Raw genomic sequence first — 20,546 nt, 5'->3', positions numbered from 1 at the left:
TACATCGGCCTCAGTGGTGTCATGGTTTAACGACTCAATGGGTAGGTGTAAGACCACTCTTTTTCTCTCACTAACAACTAACCCACTGTCCTGGACAGACAGTCCAGATAGCTGAGATGTGTGTGCCCATGACAGGGTGCTTTAACCTTAATTGGATACAAGCACAAAAATAAGTTCCAATGAAAATATATAACATTTTGTGAAATATCTTAAAATATCAGTGAAATAAAAGTGTTATTAGTCACTCAGTGACGATGACACATTTTAGAGTGAGATTTTCACTATTTCACTCTAAAATGTGTTATTGTCACTGTAGAAAGTGTTATCTTCACTGTAACAAAGCTGGAACTATGTTGCTGCTGGCATTTTAAAAATAAAGGTAAATTGCCAAAACTTATATAATAAATAGAAAATTTCATGTTTTTTTGTCAAATATGGTTTATATCTTATCTCGTGAAGTTTGCAATCATATCACACTCGTCGTGCTTGCACAACTCATGAGATATGATTACAAACTTTACTCAATGAGATATAAATCATATTTGACAAAAAACATGAAATATCCTCTATGTATCTTCCCTTGTTGTATGACTGTATCAGTGAGGCTGAGTAACACAGGTATGTTCATGTAGTGTTTGACTTGTTTAGAGTTATCCTCCTTGACAGAATCAGACACGGGGCTGTTGAAGCAGGAGACGAGTGCAATGGAGGAACTAACGCGACAGTTATTTCTCGAGTCCGTCGATCTCCACGATGCAGTGGTGAGTCACTTGATTACTATGATCTCTTTTAAGACCAAAACATAAGCAGTGCTCGAAATACTGCCATCCTGATTGGTTTTTGCCAGGGGCCGGGAGAGTTTTCTGTCCATCAGACGAGTAACTATTTTATGTTTATATTTATATTTTTATTTTATTATTATTATTTTTTTTTTTTACATACATACATGTATAGGCTACAATAGTTTCAGTCAATCCTGTTTGGTATGGCAGTTTTTGATTTCGACCGGCAGAATTTATAGCTTTCCGAACTAAACTCTGTGGCAGGAGTATTAGCCCATATTTCAACCCATATATAGAGGCTATTTAATGGGGGGGGGGTTTTAATACGATTTTTATGTCAACGAGTGATGTGTGAAAACCATATTTTCACGAATTGCATGACAATATTGACAATATATTTCGCTTTTTGTTAATATCTTTCACTTAGCCTATCGAAAACACGTAACGCCATGATATATTTCTTCCTATGGAACTTTTCCAGAAAATTTACTTGATCATAGACTTTTAAAAAGAAATTTGAATCAAATTTATCTTTATTAACATTTATTTAATAATATTGCGGTGCAAACATACCTGACAAAGCGATCCTCCAAAAACTCCCACAAAAACAAAACTAATCGAACGCCGTTAAATTCTTACACTTACAGTCAATGATACTACATTGTGTCATTATTATTTAGCTTTGTATTCAATTCGTTTTAGATATTTTATTATAATTTCACTTGTTATACATGTAGGTACAGTTGTTTAAATTACATTTTTTATTTTTCAAATATAATCAGATGCATTGGTAATCATTAAATTTAAATACGAAGTAACGAGACAAAGGAAGATAATTTAATCATGCACTTTTACAAAAAAGTAAATATGATTTCTATATTTTCACTGTAGCTAAAATAGAGTCAAAATACGACTTACCTTACCTTAAATGGGGTAGCTAGGGTCACAAAACGGGTAGATACACACAAAAAGTTGCGAGTCCTGCAATGCTATGATAAATTTTCCATCACCATTTAAGGTAAGGTTTATGATAATATTTCTAGCAAACTTAAAAGGCCTAATTTTACGAAGCCTATTTTTCTTAAACACGGGTATTTAAGCATTGCAAATACATGTACCGGTAGCCTCATATTTGTAAGTCAAAAACATTCTTTTGTAAATTTGGATTGGCTCCAGGGCCATAAGTAATGCAAAATAACTGATTGAGGGATGTAACAAGGATACGGGGACCGGTAATATAAGATATTCTCGAGATAGACAAAAAGGTTATTTACTGGAGGGGTACTTTGTGTATTTACTGGAGGGGTACTTTGTGTATTTACTGGAGGGGTACTTTGTGTATTTACTGGAGGGATACTTTGTGTATTTACTGGAGGGATACTTTGTGTATTTACTGGAGGGGTACTTTGTGTATTTACTGGAGGGGTACTTTGTGTATTTACTGGAGGGATACTTTGTGTATTTACTGGAGGGGTATTGACTGGAGGGGTACTTTGTGTATTGACTGGAGGGGTACTTTGTGTATTTACTGGAGGGGTACTTTGTGTATTTACTGGAGGGATACTTTGTGTATTTACTGGAGGGGTACTTTGTGTATTTACTGGAGGGGTACTTTTTGTATTGACTGGAGGGGTACTTTGTGTATTGACTGGAGGGGTTTTGTGTATTGACTGGAGGGGTACTTTGTGTATTTACTGGAGGGGTACTTTGTGTATTTACTGGAGGGATACTTTGTGTATTTACTGGAGGGGTATTGACTGGAGGGGTACTTTGTGTATTTACTGGAGGGGTACTTTGTGTATTGACTGGAGGGGTATTGACTGGAGGGGTACTTTGTGTATTGACTGGAGGGGTACTTTGTGTATTGACTGGAGGGGTACTTTGTGTATTTACTGGAGGGATACTTTGTGTATTTACTGGAGGGGTATTGACTGGAGGGGTACTTTGTGTATTTACTGGAGGGATACTTTGTGTATTTACTGGAGGGGTACTTTGTGTATTGACTGGAGGGGTACTTTGTGTATTTACTGGAGGGGTACTTTGTGTATTTACTGGAGGGATAGTTTGTGTATTTACTGGAGGGGTACTTTGTGTATTTACTGGAGGGGTACTTTGTGTATTGACTGGAGGGGTACTTTGTGTATTTACTGGAGGGGTACTTTGTGTATTTACTGGAGGGGTACTTTGTGTATTTACTGGAGGGGTACTTTGTGTATTTACTGGAGGGGTACTTTGTGTATTGACTGGAGGGGTACTTTGTGTATTTACTGGAGGGGTACTTTGTGTATTTACTGGAGGGGTACTTTGTGTATTGACTGGAGGGTACTTTGTGTATTGACTGGAGGGGTACTTTGTGTATTGACTGGAGGGGTACTTTGTGTATTGACTGGAGGGGTACTTTGTGTATTTACTGGAGGGGTACTTTGTGTATTTACTGGAGGGGTACTTTGTGTATTGACTGGAGGGGTACTTTGTGTATTGACTGGAGGGGTACTTTGTGTATTGACTGGAGGGTACTTTGTGTATTGACTGGAGGGGTACTTTGTGTATTGACTGGAGGGGTACTTTGTGTATTGACTGGAGGGGTACTTTGTGTATTGACTGGAGGGATACTTTGTGTATTGACTGGAGGGGTACTTTGTGTATTGACTGGAGGGGTACTTTGTGTTGACTGGAGGGGTACTTTGTGTATTGACTGGAGGGGTACTTTGTGTATTGACTGGAGGGGTACTTTGTGTATTGACTGGAGGGGTACTTTGTGTATTGACTGGAGGGGTACTTTGTGTATTGACTGGAGGGGTACTTTGTGTATTTACTGGAGGGGTACTTTGTGTACTTTGTGTATTGACTGGAGGGGTACTTTGTGTATTGACTGGAGGGGTACTTTGTGTATTGACTGGAGGGGTACTTTGTGTATTGACTGGAGGGGTACTTTGTGTATTGACTGGAGGGGTACTTTGTGTATTTACTGGAGGGGTACTTTGTGTATTGACTGGAGGGGTACTTTGTGTATTGACTGGAGGGGTACTTTGTGTATTGACTGGAGGGGTACTTTGTGTATTGACTGGAGGGGTACTTTGTGTATTGACTGGAGGGGTACTTTGTGTATTGACTGGAGGGGTACTTTGTGTATTGACTGGAGGGGTACTTTGTGTATTGACTGGAGGGGTACTTTGTGTATTGACTGGAGGGGTACTTTGTGTATTTACTGGAGGGGTACTTTGTGTATTGACTGGAGGGGTACTTTGTGTATTGACTGGAGGGGTACTTTGTGTATTGACTGGAGGGGTACTTTGTGTATTTACTGGAGAGGTACTTTGTGTATTGACTGGAGGGGTACTTTGTGTATTTACTGGAGAGGTACTTTGTGTATTGACTGGAGGGGTACTTTGTGTATTGACTGGAGGGGTACTTTGTGTATTGACTGGAGGGGTACTTTGTGTATTGACTGGAGGGGTACTTTGTGTATTTACTGGAGAGGTACTTTGTGTATTGACTGGAGGGGTACTTTGTGTATTGACTGGAGGGGTACTTTGTGTATTTACTGGAGAGGTACTTTGTGTATTGACTGGAGGGGTACTTTGTGTATTTACTGGAGAGGTACTTTGTGTATTTACTGGAGGGGTACTTTGTGTATTGACTGGAGGGGTACTTTGTGGTTGAGGGGTTTTTTTGTTGTTTTTTTTAAATAAAGTTTATTGACCCCAGAAAACAAATATAGTAGTGCCAGGTTTGGGGCCCTAGTATCGCTACTTTACAATCATTTAATATGTTAAACATTGTACATACATTGTGTAAGTGAATAGTATGAAGATATATATATATATATATATATATATATATATATATATATATATATATATACACATGTAGCACATTAATCGAACAGTAATAATGGACATAAATACATGTAAAATATAGTTTATAGGGTTATGGGGTTAATATAGAAGCTACAAATAATGGAAATAAAGAGAAGGAAGGAGAGAACAAAAGAAGAAAGAAAGATTGAAGGAAAGAAAAAGCACTATGTATATTTATAGGAGGGGCAGGGACAACTGTCCTCCCTGGATCATGATTATGTGTGGCCCTGAATAACAGAACAGATTATTTTTTTCAGGACAGGCGAGAATACTCGAAGACGTTTAAAGGGAGATATTTCAATTTTCTGGGATATTTTTTCTCAGTTTATTGTGTTTGGAAAATATTTATGGTAGGTTATTTTCAACAGTTACTGCAGTGGAGATTTTTCTGCACTCTTTTTGTTTCTTTTTTTATTGACCGTGTCAAATTTTGTAGCCATTTTGTTAGGATGTCATTAAGATGTCATTAAACATTCATCAAGGTTCTAAGCAGAATTAATCAGCCATGCTGGACCTGCCATGTGATAGATGCAGGTTTCCTCCCTCTCTGTGTCTCTCTCTCTCTGTCTCTTTGTTTCCGTCTCTCTGTGTCTCTCTGTCTATCTCTCACTCAACTATTGTAATGATGAAATATTTAGAGATAAAAATCCAAAAATCTCTCTCTCTCTCTCTCTCTCTCTCTCTCTCTCTCTCTCTCTCTCTCTCTCTCTCTCTCTCTCTCTCTCTCTCTCTCTCTCTCTCTCTCTCTCTCTCTCTCTCTCTCTCTCAGACAATCTGTCCCTCATTGAAATCTCTTCATTTTTTTATCTTGATGTAAATCATTTTTAATTTATCTTTGATCTTGTCAAATCATCCTGGTTTACCTTCTTTTGTTTTTCATTTGGAAATCAGGGTGAAGCTGATCAAAAGGTCACAGCTATTTTAAATATTTAATTTTAGGCAACAATAAACATTATATTTGACCGAGTTGGCAAGGTGGATCCAGTTACGCGAGGAATAGAAATTGCTGTCAATTACTTCGGAATTCAGTTTGATGTAAGTAACAAACCTTAAGTTGTTTATTTTTATTAATAGGTTTATCCTACTAAACTATATGTTTGGAGGTGGTGGTGGGGGGGTTAATCTGCCTCTACTAGTTGGTAGTAGTGGTCCAATTAATTGGAATAATCGAAGGTTGGTTGCTAAATTCCAAATTCCAACTAATCGATTACAGCATTTGACAAACAAAAATTTCACTAGCCATCGGGAATGGTGATAGTAGTTATTTACTAGCCCAGCATTAAATATCACTAGCCATGGAAGTGGGGCTACCATAATCTAGAAGCCCTGTATGACATAATGCTGCCTCTTGTTCTCAACTTGCAAACTTATTTTCAACAACAGGATCATTAGAAAATCTTCCATAAAATGATAAATCTTGAAAATGGGAATAAATAGAATACCTAACTCGCTACTTGGCAGTACTGTTTATCTTGCACTGGTGAATTGATCGGGAAGAACAACATCATTCACGAGTGCAAGATAACCGATATTGTCTCTTAGCTCGTTGAGTATTCTCTAAGTTTTTATAACTTACATATAAAAATAGAACATTTTTGTTATTTCTGTAACATTTTCCTTATCTTTTTACATCAAACCAAAGTGGAGAAACACTTAAATGGAAGCTGGCAATTATTTGTCACCTGCCCACAGACCACAATTAATTTCACTATATGTTTCTATATAGCCTTAGTGGCTATAACATTTTTATTAATATCAGCAGGCCCGTGAAGTTTTGTATGTACCTTTGCCTGCATGGGGGACACATACCCTGAAAAGGACAACCCCTGTTGTCTAGCTCTTTCTCCCAGCATATTGATTTAAACAAACACATCCTCTAAACCTGGCTGGAGTACACCCATTTTACACAAAAAGCACAACTTTTGCATGGGCCAGAATTACCACAAACAAGTCTTCAATGTCAACAAGTTACACATGCTTACAAACTACATGCTCTCCCCTGTCAACTTCAGTCAAATAGTTGCCACTTCAAAGCTGTCTGCCATGAAATAATCACAGTCAAACAGAAGACTACTTGTGCGGACAAATTTCCGGATTTTTTCAACCAAATGGGAAGATAACTGTGATCTGAGGCCACCTAATTGCTGCTAATTAAACAGTGCGCTGGGGGTGGGGGGACATTAACATTAATTTCTTTAATTTGGAATACAGTGAAACCTCTCAAGACTGGACCCTCTGTAAACCAGATGTTTTACAGAATCCCAGAACAGAATGTAACCTCTCTAAACCAAACCCCTCTTTAAACCGGACATTTGTACTTTTAATTTAGGTGGTTTCAGTGGAAACAGTTCCTTTAAAATTTTATACCATTTTCTTTCAATTTGAAGTTGTACATGTATGTTCTTGATAGGCAATGACAGTAAACTAAGCTATATTATATGTGAGTAGAGCCGTTGCTATGATGTTTTTTTATGTGTTTTTGGGGGGTGGGGGGTGGGCGGATGAATTCTTGGAATGAACGAGCATGGAAGGCACAAGACAGTAGGAAAAGGAAAGGAAAGGAAATGCTTTATTTAACGACGCACTCAACACATTTTATTTAGGATTATATGGCGTCGGACATATGGTTACGGACCACACAGATAATGAGAGAGGAAACCCGCTGTCGCCACTTCATGGACTACTCTTTTCAATTAGCAGCAAGGGATCTTTTATATGCACCATCCCACAGACAATATCTGTGTGGTCCTTCACCATATGTCTGACGCCATATAACCGTAAATAAAATGTGTTGAGTGCGTCGTTAAATAAAACATTTCTTTCTTTCTTTTTTTATTTATCGATTTTTTTTTTGTCTAATAAATTAATGGATAAAGATTGTAAAGCTTACAGCAGTTTGTGTTTTGTTTTTAGGTGAAATTCTGGTCACAGCAAATATCATTCCTCCTCATTGGAATTATCATCGTGTCATCCATCAGAGGTCTGCTCATCACATTAACAAGGGTAACTTTTAGATAGTAGTATAATTAGTAGTTTTTACTTATTGTTGTAACCGGCCTCACTGGCATCGTGGTTAGGCCATCGGTCTACAGGCTGGTACGTACTGGGTTTCGGATCCCAGTCGAGGCATGGGATTTTTAATCCAGATACCGACTCCAAACCCCGAGTGAGTGCTCCGCAAGGCTCAATGGGTAGGTGTAAAACCACTTGCACCGACCAGTGATCCATAACTGGTTCAACAAAGGCCATGGTTTGTGCTATTCTGCCTGTGGGAAGCGCAAATAAAAGATCCCTTGCTGCCTGTCATAAAGGAGTAGCCTATGTGGCGACAGCAGGCTTCCTCTAAAAAACAGTGTCAGAATGACCATATGTTTGACGTCCAATAGCCGATGATAAGATAAAAAATCAATGTGCTCAAGTGGCGTAGTTAAATAAAACAAACGTTACTCTTTTTTTTTATTGTTGTAAGTTCCTCTGTCACACTTGTTTTCGGGTTGCATATCATACAAAAGCATTCATGTACCATATTGGGTCGGGATGTAGCCCAATGGTAGAGCGCTCTCTTGATGCTCGGTCTATCTGGGATCAATCCCTGTCAGTGGGCCTATTGGGCTATTTCTCCTTTCAGCCAGTGCACCACGACTGGTATATCAGAGGCTGTGGTATGTGCTATCCTGTCTGTGGTCATGGTGCATATAAAAGATTCCTTGCTACTAATGGAAAAATGTAGTAGGTTTCTTCTCTAAGACTATATGTCAAAATGACCAAATGTTTGTCATCCAATAGCCGATGATTAATATATCAATGTATCGTTAAACAAAACAAATTTTAACTTTCATTATGCATATAACATTATTACTAATGGGAATTGATTTGATTCAATGGATCCTTTAACATGAGAAAAACATACAAAGAAAAGTTGATATGTAGCTCTCCTTAGATTTTTGCGACAATTTTAAGATTGTGAGATATTTTAGTAAACTGTCAAAGAACTATATACCTGTAACAAGTCAGAATTTCGTGGCAGTGAAAAATGTTGACATTGATACTAGGGTCTCCACGAGTAGCCTACTTGAGTACTCGGGGAAGAGCACTCTCATTTAATTATATTTTTAAACGTCATTTTGCCACATGCTTGCCGCCGGTTACATTATAGAGTTACAGACCTCTCAGGCTCACGGTTTCGGTTTTTTGCAAAATCTCACGGTAAGCCGCAAAAATATCTCAGTTTTTTTTGAAAATCTCACGGTTTTTCTCTTGTGATAAAAAATCCATTGTAGTTAAAACAATTTCTGTTCTTGCTCAGTCGAGTTCTCTGCCAATCCGGCCAGAAATAACAAACAAAGTGAGAGGACTGGACACAACGATCCATATTTAGAAGATCAATGCCAAATAAGGTTATCGCTATCAGTCTCTTGCATTCTCGTTGGGAGTTTGCACGCATGACGTAGAAGTGAAAATTCCCTTCTGTAAAAAAATATCATTTTCTACACAAAAGAACGATCACTTTATTTTGCTTAGCACTTGATTATCTATGAATAGGTCAATCTCCAGGTTTTTACTGAAATCTCCAGGTTTTTGGGCTTCAGTGTCCAGGTTTCTAGTGTCTCAAGGTTGAGAGGTCTGGGGTTATGAGACATGGAGGGAATACAAAATGTCGAATGTGTGAAATGTAATACCATAGCATAATTTGGCATCCATGTTCAGTGCTGGAATTAATACGTATAATGCTATTTTACTTTATTCCTTAATCTCATTATCGTCTAGTACTCGGTTTTTAATATTATTTTGGATTATTCTCAGGTACGGGTTGAGTCAATCTGATTAAAATTAGCTCTACTGGTCTACCAGTAGATCTAAAAGCATTGCGTGGACTCCCATGTCCAGGTGACATTTCATCTATAAATTAAAATTTAAATATCGACCAATTACACTTCGCCTTTTATAGCGTTATTCCGGAGCATACAAATTCTAAAAATATCAGGCAAGACTATTTATGCAATAGGCGAACTTGTTGGTCTATTTCAACATTAAAAAAACACGGGGAAAAGTGCAGTAATAAACTCTGGATTGTATACTAGTATAAACAGATTTTATAGCTCTACCATCACGGTTTTTTATCGTCTTGAAACTAATTTTATATAAAATTTTATATTGAAATTAGTTTTCGGCATACTTCGTAATTCACCCGAATCATTTCGTATACCCTCGGCATAATCCCGAATGTTTTCAAATTCTTTTCAAATCACTGGCATGATTTTGCAAATAAGGTTTTGATTGGTTGAATGAAAGGTCAACTGGACATGAGCTCCAACAGGCTGCTGTTAGATCCACAGGTAATAGTAATTAACCAGGGGAGATAATTTTAATTAGATTGGGGTTGAGTTTGACCCTTGAGTACTCGAGTCCAATATTTTGGACTCGTGGAGGCCTAATTGATAAACTGTTTTGAAGTAGTGATATGCATCTACCATGTGTTCCTCTTTAGCTAAGGTCGACAACAGTCACTTTTCGCACCCTTGTTTTGACTTCGTACACAATAAATATAACATGTCTTACCGTAATTTCACTTGAAATCCATATTTCGTAAAAGGTACGATTTTTTAATTACAAAATTTTCTTCAAACACATTCAGATGCACTAGTAACATTCAAACATGCAGTTTGAAAAGCGTTCTGAAAATCAGTGGCGTAGCGTGGGTTGCCAGTGCCCGCGAGGAAAAGCAAGTATTGCACCCCCTAACCAGTGGACCGTTAGCACTCCCCGAGTCCCTTCCACCAGTCCAGAATTTTGTGCCCGGGGCAACCACCCCGGTGGCCCCGCCCACGCTATGCCACTGCTGAAAATAGAAACATCACGTACCCAGTTTATGGTTATTGTAAGGAGTTGGAAAAGACGTCATAAAAATACTGATATCAGTCAAATTCAAAATTAGCTACAGTATTACATTGCTTCGCCACATTAAAATAAAAACGGGTCTTCTAACCATGACCACTGTTAAAATTCTGTACCGAGCAGAAAATGCTGTTTATAGGTCGGCATGTTTTAGTTTTTCATTATTCTGGATAAAATATTAAATTTCAGTTTTATAAAAAAAACAAGAAAAAAAGTACCTTTTGTCAAATATATTATATCAAAATATTACCATTGAATATGTTTTAGTTATTGTGTACGAAGTCCGAACAAGATTGTGAAAAGTGACTATCATCGACCTTAATGCTTGGAAACTATAAGCCATTTTACATTTATTAGTCTGCTACCGGTTCAACCGGAGGGGACAGGGCCGTACCCTGATCAAAATCCTAGGGAGTGGGGTGGGGGGGGGGGGGGGGGGGGGGGGGCACTACTTTTTATAAACAAAGGAAAAACTATACAAATTAAATCCTGAGATGCGTATGCTATTTTCTGGAGTAAAAAAAAAAGAAAAAAAAAAAAAAAAAAGTGAAACTAGAGTCTGCAGCTTTAAGGATTAAATAATATGATGTCTTATTTGTGTTTCAGTTCTTCTATGCCATAGCTAGCAGCAAGTCGTCCAATGCCATTGTCTTGTGTTTAGCCCAGATCATGGTGAGGGATTAACATCAACACCAGTCATATGTCAACACTAGCCATAGTAACATCAGTTATTTCAACACCAGCCACAGTAACATTAGTTATATCACCACCAGCCATAGTAACACCAGTTATAGTAACACCGGTTGTATCAACACCAGCCATAGTAACACTAGTTATATCACCACCAGTTACAGTAACACCAACCATAGTAACACCGGTTGTATGAACACCAGCCATAGTAACACCAGTTATATCAACACCAGTTACAGTAACATCAGCCATAGTAACACCAGTTATAGTAACACCGGTGATATCAACACCAGCCATAGTAACACCAGTTATATCAACACCAGTTACAGTAACATCAGCCATAGTAACACCGGTGATATCAACACCAGCCATAGTAACACCAGTTATATCAACACCAGCCATAGTAACACCAGTTATATCAACACCAGCCACAGTAACACTAGTTATATCAACACCAGCCACAGTAACACCAGTTATATCAACACCAGCCATAGTAACACAAGTTATATCAACACCAGCCACAGTAACACCAGTTATATCCACACCAGCCATAGTAACACCAGTTATATCAACACCAGCCATAGTAACACCAGTTATATCACACCAGCCATAGTAACACCAGTTATATCAACACCAGCCATAGTAACACCAGTTATAGTAACACCAGTTATATCCACACCAGCCATACTAACACAAGTTATATCAACACCAGCCATAGTAACACAAGTTATATCAACACCAGCCACAGTAACACCAGTTATATCAACACCAGCCATAGTAACACCAGTTATATCAACACCAGCCATAGTAACACCAGTTATATCAACACCAGCCACAGTAACACCAGTTATATCAACACCAGCCATAGTAACACCAGTTATATCAACACCAGCCACAGTAACACCAGTTATATCAACACCAGCCATAGTAACACAAGTTATATCAACACCAGCCATACTAACACAAGTTATATCAACACCAGCCACAGTAACACAAGTTATATCAACACCAGCCACAGTAACACCAGTTATAGTAACACTTTTCATAGCAACATCAGTTATATCCACACCAGCCATAGTAACACAAGTTATATCAACACCAGCCATACTAACACAAGTTATATCAACACCAGCCATAGTAACACAAGTTATATCAACACCAGCCACAGTAACACCAGTTATAGTAACACTTTTCATAGCAACATCAGTTATGTCCACACCAGCCATAGTAACACCAATTATATCCACACCAGCCACAGTAACACCAGTTATATCCACACCAGCCATAGTAACATCAGTTATATCAACACCAGCCACAGTAACACCAGTTATATTAACACTTTCCATAGCAACATCAGTTGTGTCAACACCAGCTACAGTAACACCAGTTATATCACACCAGTCACAGTAACACCAGTTATATCAACACCAGCCACAGTAACACCAGTTATATCACACCAGCCACAGTAACACCAGTAATATCACACCAGCCACAGTAACACCAGTTATATCACACCAGCCACAGTAACACCAGTTATATCACACCAGCCACAGTAACACCAGTTATATCACACCAGCCACAGTAACACCAGTTATATCACACCAGCCACAGTAACACCAGTTATATCCACACCAGCCATAGTAACACCAGTTATATCACACCAGCCACACCAGCCACAGTAACACCAGTTATATCACACCAGCCATAGTAACACAAGTTATATCAACACCAGCCATACTAACACAAGTTATATCAACACCAGCCACAGTAACACCAGTTATATAACACACCAGCCATCCACACCAGCCATAGTAACACCAGTTATATCCACACCAGCCACAGTAACACCAGCCCAGTAACCATCAACACCAGCCATAGTAACATCAGTTATATCCACACCAGCCACAGTAACACCAGTTATATTAACACCAGCCACAGTAACACCAGTTATATCCACACCAGCTACAGTAACACCAGTAACACCAGTTATATCACACCAGCCACAGTAACACCAGTTATATATCACACCAGCCATAGTAACAGTAACACCAGTTATATCACACCAGCCACAGTAACACCAGTTTATAGTAACACCAGTTATATCACACCAGCCACAGTAACACCAGTTATATCAGTTATATCCACACCAGCAGTAACACAGTAACACCAGTTATATCACACCAGCCACAGTAACACCAGTTATATCACACCAGCCACAGTAACACCAGTTATATCACACCAGCCACACAGTAACACCAGTTATATCCACACCAGCCACAGTAACACCAGTTATATCACACCAGCCATAGTAACACCAGTAATATCACACCAGCCACAGTAACACCAGTTATATCACACCAGCCACAGTAACACCAGTAATATCACACCAGCCACAGTAACACCAGTTATATCACACCAGCCACAGTAACACCAGTTATATCACACCAGCCACAGTAACACCAGTAATATCACACCAGCCATAGTAACACCAGTTATAGTAACACCAGTTATATCCACACCAGCCATACTAACACAAGTTATATCAACACCAGCCATAGTAACACAAGTTATATCAACACCAGCCACAGTAACACCAGTTATATCAACACCAGCCATAGTAACACCAGTTATATCAACACCAGCCACAGTAACACCAGTTATATCAACACCAGCCATAGTAACACAAGTTATATCAACACCAGCCATACTAACCAGTTATATCACACCAGCCACAGTAACACCAGTTATATCACACCAGCCACAGTAACACCAGTTATATAACACTTTTCATACAACCAGTTATATCCACACCAGCCATAGTAACACCAGTTATATCAACACCAGCCATAGTAACACCAGTTATATCACACCAGCCACAGTAACACCAGTTATATCACACCAGCCACAGTAACACCAGTTATATAACACTTTTCACAACCAGTCCACACCAGCCATAGTAACACCAGTTATATCACACCAGCCACAGTAACACCAGTTATATCCACACCAGCCATAGTAACACCAGTTATATCAACACCAGCCACAGTAACACCAGTAACACTTTCCATATCAGTTGTGTCAACACCAGCTACATTAACACCAGTTATAACACCAGTCACAGTAACACCAGTTATATCAACACCAGCCATAGTAACACCAGTTATATCACACCAGCCACAGTAACACCAGTAATATCACACCAGCCACAGTAACACCAGTTATATCACACCAGCCACAGTAACACTAGTTGTATCACACCAGCCACAGTAACACCAGTTATATCACACCAGCTACAGTAACACCAGTTATATCACACCAACCACAGTAACACCAGTTATATCCACACCAGCCATAGTAACACCAGTTATATCACACCAGCCACACCAGCCACAGTAACACCAGTTATATCACACCAGCCATAGTAACACAAGTTATATCAACACCAGCCATAGTAACACAAGTTATATCAACACCAGCCATAGTAACACAAGTTATATCAACACCAGCCATAGTAACACAAGTTATATCAACACCAGCCACAGTAACACCAGTTATAGTAACACTTTTCATAGCAACATCAGTTATGTCCACACCAGCCATAGTAACACCAATTATATCCACACCAGCCATAGTAACACCAGTTATATCCACACACCAGCCATAGTAACACATCAGTTATATCAGTTATATCACACCAGCCACAGTAACACCAGTTATATCACACCAGCCACAGTAACACCAGTTATATCACACCAGCCACAGTAACACCAGTTATATCCACACCAGCCACAGTAACACCAGTTATATCCACACCAGCCATAGTAACACCAGTTATATCACACCAGCCACAGTAACACCAGTTATATAACACCTTTCCATAGTAACACCAGTTGTGTCACACCAGCCACAGTAACACCAGTTATATCACACCAGCCACAGTAACACCAGTTATATCACACCAGCCACAGTAACACCAGTTATATCACACCAGCCACAGTAACACCAGTAATATCACACCAGCCATAGTAACACCAGTAATATCACACCAGCCATAGTAACACCAGTTATATCACACCAGCCACAGTAACACCAGTTATATCAACACACCAGCCAGTAACACCAGTTATATCACACCAGTTATATCCACACCAGCCACAGTAACACCAGTTATATCCACACCAGTCATAGTAACACCAGTTATATCACACCAGCCACAGTAACACCAGTTATATCCACACCAGCCACAGTAACACCAGTTATATCACACCAGCCATAGTAACACAAGTTATATCAACACCAGCCATACTAACACAAGTTATATCAACACCAGCCATAGTAACACAAGTTATATCAACACCAGCCATAGTAACACAAGTTATATCAACACCAGCCACAGTAACACCAGTTATAGTAACACTTTTCATAGCAACATCCCTTATGTCCACACCAGCCATAGTAACACCAATTATATCCACACCAGCCACAGTAACACCAGTTATATCCACACCAGCCATAGTAACACCAGTTATATTAACACTTTCCATAGCAACATCAGTTGTGTCAACACCAGCCACAGTAACACCAGTTATATCACACCAGCCACAGTAACACCAGTAATATCACACCAGCCACAGTAACACCAGTTATATCACACCAGCCACAGTAACACCAGTTATATCCACACCAGCCACAGTAACACCAGTAATATCACACCAGCCATAGTAACACCAGTTATATCACACCAGCCACAGTAACACCAGTTATATCACCACCAGCCACAGTAACACCAGTAATATCACACCAGCCACAGTAACACCAGTTATATCCACACCAGCCACAGTAACACCAGTAATATCACACCAGCCACAGTAACACCAGTTATATCACACCAGCCACAGTAACACCAGTAATATCACACCAGCCATAGTAACACCAGTAATATCACACCAGCCATAGTAACACCAGTTATATCACACCAGCCACAGTAACACCAGTTATATCCACACCAGTCACAGTAACACCAGTTATATCACACCAGTCACAGTAACACCAGTTATATCCACACCAGCCACAGTAACACCAGTTATATCCACACCAGTCATAGTAACACCAGTTATATCACACCAGCCACAGTAACACCAGTTATATCCACACCAGCCACAGTAACACCAGTTATATCACACCAGCCACAGTAACACCAGTAATATCACACCAGCCACAGTAACACCAGTTATATCACACCAGCCACAGTAACACCAGTTATATCACACCAGCCACAGTAACACCAGTTATATCACACCAGCCGTAACACCAGTAACACCAGTTATATCACACCAGCCACAGTAACACCAGTTATATCACACCAGCCACAGTAACACCAGTTATATCACACCAGCCCAGTAACACCAGTTATATCACACCAGCCCAGCCACAGTAACACCAGTTATATCACACCAGCCACAGTAACACCAGTTATATCACACCAGCCACAGTAACACCAGTTATATCACAGTAACACACCAGCCACAGTAACACCAGTTATATCCACACCAGCCACAGTAACACCAGTTATATCCACACCAGCCACAGTAACACCAGTTATATCCACACCAGCCACAGTAACACCAGTTATATCCACACCAGCCACAGTAACACCAGTTATATCCACACCAGCCACAGTAACACCAGTTATATCCACACCAGGCACAGTAACACCAGTTATATCCACACCAGCCACAGTAACACCAGTTATATCCACACCAGCCACAGTAACACCAGTTATATCCACACCAGCCACAGTAACACCAGTAATATCACACCAGCCACACCAGCCACAGTAACACCAGTAATATCACACCAGCCACAGTAACACCAGTAATATCACACCAGCCACAGTAACACCTACATGTATCTTATCAACATTAGGTATAGTAACATCTTTTATCTCACCAATGAAAATATTTTTGTTATTTGAAAATATTATATAAACATTTTCATTAACATTTTATGTGCTGCAGTGTCATTAAGTATTGGATTAATTATTCATTCAAATATTAATGGCTTGAATCTTAACCCTAGAGAGCCACCAGTATCAAATATGATACGCAAAACTAATTAAATTAATTAAAATTAACGTATAAAAAATAGCCGGTGATAAACAGTGTTGGTTTTTAATTATCATCTCCTGTCTGTTTTCAGGGAATGTATTTTGTGTCATCTGTTCTGCTGATGAGAATGAACATGCCACCAGAATACAGGTACGTTTAACACCTGTACATGAACGTGTTATAATGATACAGGTAAGTTTAAAACCTGTACATGAACATGTCATAACAATACAGGTAAGTTTAACACCTGTACATGAACATGTCATAACAATACAGGTAAGTTTAACACCTGTACATGAACAATACAGGTAAGTTTAACACCTGTACATGAACATGTCATAACAATACAGGTACGTTTAACATCTGTACATGAACATGTCAACAATACAGGTACGTTTAACATCTGTACATAAACATGTCAACAATACAGGTAAGTTTAACACCTGTACATGAACACATCAACAACACAGGTAAGTTTAACACCTGTACATGAACAAATGAACAATACAGGTAAGTTTAACAACTGTATATGAATATGCCATAACAATACAGGTAAGTTTAACACCTGTACATGAATATGTCAACAATACAGGTAAGTTTAACACCTGTACATGAGTATGCCATAACAATACAGATAAGTTTAACACCTGTACATGAACATGCCATAACAATACAGGTAAGTTTAACACCTGTACATGAGCATGTTATAACAAAATAGGTAAGTTTAACACCTGTACATGAACATGTCATAACAATACAGGTATGTTCAACACCTGTACATGAACATATCAACAATACAGGTAAGTTTTAACACCTATGCACGCACATATCAACAATACAGGTAAGCTTAACACATGTACACATGCCATAACACTGCAGGTATTTAACACCTGTACATGAACATGTCAACAATACAGGTAAGCTTAACACCTGTACACACATGCCATAACACTGCAGGTAGTTTAACACCTGTACATCTTTATTTTTGTAGAAAAAAAGGAAAATGTTTGTCCTCGACTTGGGGGGAGGCCTTAATCTCCTCTGTTGATATAGCCTTCTGCTTTTTTCTATCTGCATCTTACTTTTAAAAAAAATAATCAACATTTTAAAAATAGAATTTGAAACTTTCATATTATCTGTGTTTAACATTAATTTTGTATCACATAATTATTTTCTTGTATCAGTGTAACTATATATTGTTGTTGAAATATCTAGAGTGTAGCAATGATTTTTGATTCCATTCTATATGGGATGCATAGGCATATGGGCTCCCATTTTTTTTGTAGGGGGAGCAGGCTGGCTTTTGCCCGAATTAAATAAAAATGCCCGAATCTAGATAACAACATTTATTCATATTAGCATTACTGCCACACAGTTATATAGGGTTGAAAACGAATCACTAGACATTTTTATATGGATTACAACTAATTTGAGGGTAGATTGATGGAACTACATGGTAAAAAGGTCTCAGGTTAGTATATTTTGCCCGAATATCTGTATAATTTTTGCCCAAATTGGAGGTTTTGTCCCCCTCCATCTCATACGCTTATAGTGGGGTGGGATGTAGCTCAGTAGTAGAGTGCTCGCCAATCATCCTTGATGGATTTGATTTTTTGGACATCCTTCAGCCAATGATTAATAAATCAATGTGCTCTAGTGGTGTCGTTAAACAAAACAAACTTTAAGACTATATGTAAAAATTATTAAATTATCAAATGTTTGACATCCAATAGCCAATGATTAATAAATCAATGTGCTTTAGTGGTGTCGTTAAACAAAACAAACTGAGACTACATTTGTATGTGCAAAAATTATCAAATGTTTATCATTCTATAGACGATGATTAATAAAATCAATATGCTCTAGTGGTGTCGTTAAACAAAACAAACTTTAAGACTATATGTAAAAATTATCAAATGTTTGACATCCTACAGAGGATAATTAATAAATCAGTGTGTTCTAGTGGTGTCGTTAAACAAAACAAACTTCAAGCTTTCCTTTTCATTGTTAATGTGTGTTCTTTGATTGCAGGTCTATAATAACAGAGGTTCTTGGGGAGCTGCAGTTTAACTTCTACCATCGTTGGTTTGACGTCATCTTCCTTGTCAGTGCATTGTCCAGCATCGGTTTTCTGTACATAGCACACAAACAGGCACCTGAGAAAAACCTAATGTGATAATCACACGAACAAGCTTCTGTCAAAAATCTCATGTGATAAAACTTTAGTTTAACTTTTACCATCGTTGGTTTGACATGATCTTTGTTGTCAGTGCATTGTCCAGTATCGGTTTCCTGTACATAGCACATAAACAGGCCCCTGAGAAAAACTTGATGTGATAATCACACAAACAAGCTTCTGAGAAAAAACTAATGTGATAATCACACACACAAGCTTCTGAGAAAAAACTAATGTGATAATCACACACACGAGCTTCTGAGAAAAAACTAATGTGATAATCACACAAACAAGCTTCTGAGAAAAAACTTAGGTGACAACTGATACAAACTTCTGTCAAAAATCTCGTGATAAAACTTCAGTTTGACTTTTACCATCATTGGTTTGAATTCATCTTTGTTGTTAGTGCTTTGTCCAGGTAGTACTAAATCAAATAACTTCCGGCTGGGTCAAAGTTCGAGGTGCACCAAACTTTTGATAGAGAAGTGAACACCACAAGTCCTGTGATTGGTTATAAATGTGAGTGTGTTGGTTGTAAAAAATAATAGTTTCATCTGGGTAAAATGCAATTTTATTTCATCTAGTACCAATGTGTCAAGTAGCCTTGTGCTTGAAACATGTATGGGGTACCTGTTAAAAAAAGTACTCAAATTTTGTGCCGAACTAGGGTAGTCATAGACGCTACCCGTTATCTCAGAAACAAGCAGCTTGACCCCCAATTTTTTCTGATTCACTTTAAGTGTGAGGGTGGTAGTATTTATATCCATGGCGTTTATGTTGATTGATACGCTGCAGGTAGGAGTTTTAGCCACATATGTTACTATTGTCATCTATGGGATTTGATTTGGTAGTATACACCCTATAGCACATATTCAGTGCATAATAAAAACTATTATAATTTTGTCATTTTATTTAATTAAATTATACTGGTTGATTAATTAGCCATCACTCGGCCATACAAGTTCACAATGACCTTGACCGTGACAATAAGTTAGCTCTCGTGAAGAGCATTTTGAGTTTATACTAGATTCAGAAC

The 20,546-nt window shown here is 38.5% G+C and overlaps 1 protein-coding gene across 1 annotated transcript in view; it reads left to right on the top strand.

Annotated features, from left to right (window-relative positions):
* Positions 1-19,883, top strand: part of LOC121386343 (Golgi pH regulator-like) — a 36,980-nt gene extending 17,097 nt beyond the window's left edge. Inside the window, exons 9-15 of the mRNA XM_041517220.1 lie at positions 673-761; positions 4,900-4,992; positions 5,582-5,677; positions 7,556-7,645; positions 11,144-11,209; positions 17,426-17,484; positions 19,366-19,883. Coding sequence (XP_041373154.1) covers positions 673-761; positions 4,900-4,992; positions 5,582-5,677; positions 7,556-7,645; positions 11,144-11,209; positions 17,426-17,484; positions 19,366-19,510 — 638 coding nt within the window. The 3' untranslated portion in view covers positions 19,511-19,883. The remainder of the gene's footprint in view (positions 1-672; positions 762-4,899; positions 4,993-5,581; positions 5,678-7,555; positions 7,646-11,143; positions 11,210-17,425; positions 17,485-19,365) is intronic.
* Positions 19,884-20,546: the final 663 nt, after the last annotated feature.

Source organism: Gigantopelta aegis, chromosome 12, assembly GCF_016097555.1.
Source record: "Gigantopelta aegis isolate Gae_Host chromosome 12, Gae_host_genome, whole genome shotgun sequence".
In the NCBI taxonomy this organism is placed as follows: domain Eukaryota; kingdom Metazoa; phylum Mollusca; class Gastropoda; order Neomphalida; family Peltospiridae; genus Gigantopelta; species Gigantopelta aegis.
This window is presented reverse-complemented; position numbering and strand designations above follow the sequence as displayed.